Source organism: Hordeum vulgare, chromosome 1H, assembly GCF_904849725.1.
Source record: "Hordeum vulgare subsp. vulgare chromosome 1H, MorexV3_pseudomolecules_assembly, whole genome shotgun sequence".
Classification (NCBI taxonomy): Eukaryota; Viridiplantae; Streptophyta; class Magnoliopsida; order Poales; family Poaceae; genus Hordeum; species Hordeum vulgare.
Genome location: NC_058518.1, coordinates 342,056,735 through 342,060,689, shown reverse-complemented (window position 1 = coordinate 342,060,689; position 3,955 = coordinate 342,056,735). Strand labels below are relative to the sequence as shown.

At 47.3% G+C, this 3,955-nt stretch overlaps 1 protein-coding gene across 1 annotated transcript; it reads left to right on the top strand.

Moving 5' to 3' along the window:
* Positions 1 to 1,799: 1,799 nt before the first annotated feature.
* Positions 1,800 to 2,908, top strand: LOC123410599. The gene has a single exon (XM_045103544.1). It carries the CDS (start codon positions 2,000 to 2,002, stop codon positions 2,462 to 2,464), a length of 465 nt encoding a protein of 154 aa, XP_044959479.1. The 5' UTR covers positions 1,800 to 1,999; the 3' UTR covers positions 2,465 to 2,908.
* Positions 2,909 to 3,955: the final 1,047 nt, after the last annotated feature.

Sequence of the window (3,955 nt, the reverse complement as noted above, 5' to 3'; positions counted from 1 at the left end):
GAAAATGTTTAAACTTTGAGAAAATATCCATAAAATAAAAAAGTCAACGATTTAAAACAAAAGTCCGTGTAAAAATCTTAAAAACAGTTCGTGCCTCTGTTTTTAGTCTCATTTTTTATTTTCATTTTTCTGTTCCATTTTTTAGTTTAAATAATTTAGAACTTTGAAAAACATTGGCAATTTATAAAACTGGGAATTTTGTAAAAATCTTAAAAACAGTTCGTGCCTATGGTTTTAGTCTCATTTTTTCTTTTCAATTTTCTGTTCTATTTTTTAGTTTAAATAATTTAGAAGTTTGAAAAACATTGGCAATTTATAAAACTGGGAATTTCGAAATAAAAGTTTAAAGAAAAAATAAAATGTTTGTGAATTCAAAAAATGCTCAGGATTTTTGTAAAAATATTCGCATATTCAGAAAAATGTTTATAATTTTGAGAACAAGGTTGGTGAAAACAATAAAAGTCCAGGATTTTGAAAAAAAGTTTGCGTGTTATTTTTTGAGTGCAATTGAAAAAAATGTTTGCTAATTCAAAAAATGTTCATGCATTTTAAGAAATGTCCTAAAATTTTAAAGACATAATATGATCAGCACCATTGAAGATTATAATTGTTTTTCTCTCGTTGCAACGCATGGGTCCTTTTGCTAGTGATATCTCAAATCCATACAAACCATGCAACTACTACGTCAATGCATTATACACATCGTTCGACTACTCCATCACTACTAACATGTCATCGAACTACTAAAATTTGGCATGTTTGGCTATGGTAGACATTGGCCACGGCTGCCCTTGCCTTTTCCGGAGCCCTTGTCGTCCTTCTCGCCAAAATACCAATCGAAGATGCAGACGGATCGAGTCAGATCTGCTCGTCACCGGAGCTATCCTCGTCGTCGCTCACCTCCTCCACATCCTTCGATGGCAGTCCGGCCATTCCACTGACTGCCCGATTCTGCTCGCCGGGGAGGGCTCGCGTGTTCCTTCGCTGTCGTTTCTTCAAAATATGGACGGAGATGAGTTCCTCCTCTGCGGCGACCCGCGCCGCCACATCAACCGCCTCCGTCTCCGCCATTTCCTCCGCGAGATAGGCCTCGTCGACCCTTATCCTCTCCTTCCCACGGCGAGCAGCCCGTTCCCAGTGGGACTCGAAGTCCGACGTTCTCGGGCTTCCTCATATCCGTTTCATATTTGAGATGGATATGAGGGGTGTCGGTCAGGCCGGGCTTTTGAGGCCCGTTTGAGGGATCCGGTTGGATCAAGTTTTTGTGACCGATCAAGGACCGAACGACCTATCGAACCGTTTGAGACGGATATGAGAGGTCCGTTATAGATGCTATAACCTTGACCAAATCAATGCCCTTGAGAAAACCCATAGCGCAAAAGCTACATACCATACAGAATATAAAAACTGACTTATTCCAGTTCAACTCTAGGATTACTTTTTTTTTTGCGGGGAAGCATGATACATTGATAACGTGGATATAATTTCATTTGTTCATTTCCTGTTACCTCAGGAGTTTGTGTATCCGTGGTCTGCTATAATATGTTGTATTTCCCGGTATAAATCTGTAGTTTGTACAAGCTACATGGAGATAAATCTCAAGCTAAATATATATCCTGACAATGTGATGAGATGATCATATCCTGACAATGAATTATCTACCCAAACAAGTGTCTTCTTGAAACAAACACCATAATGACGCGTCATAATCCTACATATAAAAGTGGTTGAGCATGTTCCTCTATTTAATTTTTTGAACATGCAGAGCATGTTCCTCTTGCCAACACACCTCTCCAGTCTCCATTTCTGAAGCTTACGTGACGTGATTAAGACCTTCTGTCCTTTGCTCAATCCGTTGCACCACACACATACCCATACGACCATATCCACGAAAAGTCATCCGCGCACGCGCATTCACCGAGCCGAGCGCGCCTTATTCCCTTTCCTCTGCTGGTATCTTCCCTCCCGGTTCCTCCCGCTCTCCGTCCCCTGGTCGGCCATGCCGAGCGCCAGCTCGCCGAGCGGCCGTGAGCGCGCCCGCGGGAGGTGGTGCGCGCGCCGGGACCTTCTGACCGTCGCCGTCACGGTGATGCTCTGCTCGGCGACCTACTGCTTCTCCATATGGCACAACGGGCGCAACGCGCCGGACAAGATCGTCCTCGGGCGGACCCCCTTCTTCGTCGCTGGCGCCGCGACGTGCAGGGGCGACGCCTCGGGGCTCGACTTCGAGACCCATCACACCGCCGAGAGGGCCGGGCTCTCCGTGTCGTCGTCCTCGTCTCCGACGGTCACGGGGCGCCGGGCATTGCGCGCGGCGGTGGTGCCCGTAGACGGCACCGTGCGCGGCCGCGTCGCGTTGGCGGGGAACTCGGCCGGCAGCCCGGAGGACGCCGACGGCAAGGAGTGGGCACGGGTCAACGGCGACAAGCTCCGGGTCACTCACGCCGGCGCCGTGCGTGCGTAGGACGCAGTCATCTACCGGCTCGTCCCGGCGATAGCGACGACGGAGCCATGCATTCGGAAGCTACAGTATACTATAGTAAATAATTTACTCAAGCTGCAGTCCTTTTTGGATCTATGTTTGTGAAGATAAAATAATTCAGGGCTGTTTTCGCGTAATGTCATTGATTGAAGTGGTAGGGACTAGTTGGAATTTAGGTGGTCGATGTAATATCATTGCCGAGAGTGTTTCGGATGTTTCGTTCGTCTGATCGGACTATTCCGACGGCAGCTTTGCACTTTAGTGGGAGGCCAAATCAAGGAAAGGCGACGCCGCCGGCAACCACAGCCACTGACGTCTTCAACCAAAAGAGTTGACCGCGCATTTGCTTTCCATCGTCATCAGTGGAGAAAAACCACTACAACTTGGAGTAGTGTGCACAAAAATTAAATGTCGTTTCTCGTTTGAGTTGATGTGGTCGTTGGTACGCTATCTTGCTCGTCTATATTTGACGTTTACACCTGCGTGTGTGGGTTAGAGTACGAGCATGACCAACGTTCACCCTCTACCGTGGAGTAGTCGTGAACGAGGGCGAGAGAAAAATACTACTCTTAGAGAGCCTATGTGTCACTAGTAGAAAAGATGGTTTTGTTTCATTTGATGAATCTTATTAGTCTAGCTTCACTCACGAATCGGGACCCATATGGGGATAGGTTCCGGTTCGTGAGGCCACGCGCCGGCCGGTCCTCGTCGGCCATTTGTCCCGTTTTGTTTGTCACCTTCGTTTTCGGTTTCAGACACGAACCGGGACCAATGTGACTCGCTCGTGGCCCACAACCAGTAGTTCCGGTTTGTGGCTGGAACCGGGACCTCAGGTTGTCCTTTGGTCTCGGTTCCAGCCACAAACCGGGACCAACAGTTGGCCTACATATACCCCCGCGAGCAGAGCAGTGCACTGCTTTGTTTTTTTGACCGGCCGTGGGAGAGCTTTGTGGTGCTCTAGCTCACCTCCTATGCACATGAGGTGTTCGATGAAATGCCCGAGCCACACTTAAGCTTTGTGCTTTAGAAGCTCCTTGTCCAAGCTCCATTTTCATCAAGATTTGTGTAGTTTTTAACACACTTTGTTATATAACGCACGCAGATGAACCGTCAGTGGATGTACGGTGACCGACGCACCTCCGAGTATATTAATGGCCTGCATAATTTTCTCGAAGCGGCTAAGGCAAACAAGCGGAATGGTTTTATGCATTATCCATGTACGGTCTGTGGGAGTATGAAGAAATTCTCCGACTATAAAACCCTTCACTTCCATCTGCTTCACAAGGGTTTTATGCCACACTATAATGTTTGGACCAAGCACGGAGAAAGAGGGGTTATGATGGAAGACAACGTAGAAGAAGAGGATGATCACAACTACCCGCCCCCTGAATACGGTGATGTTGCAATGGGGGAAGCTGAAGATCAAGAGGAACCAGAGAATGTGCCCGATGATGATCTTCGTCGGGTCATTGT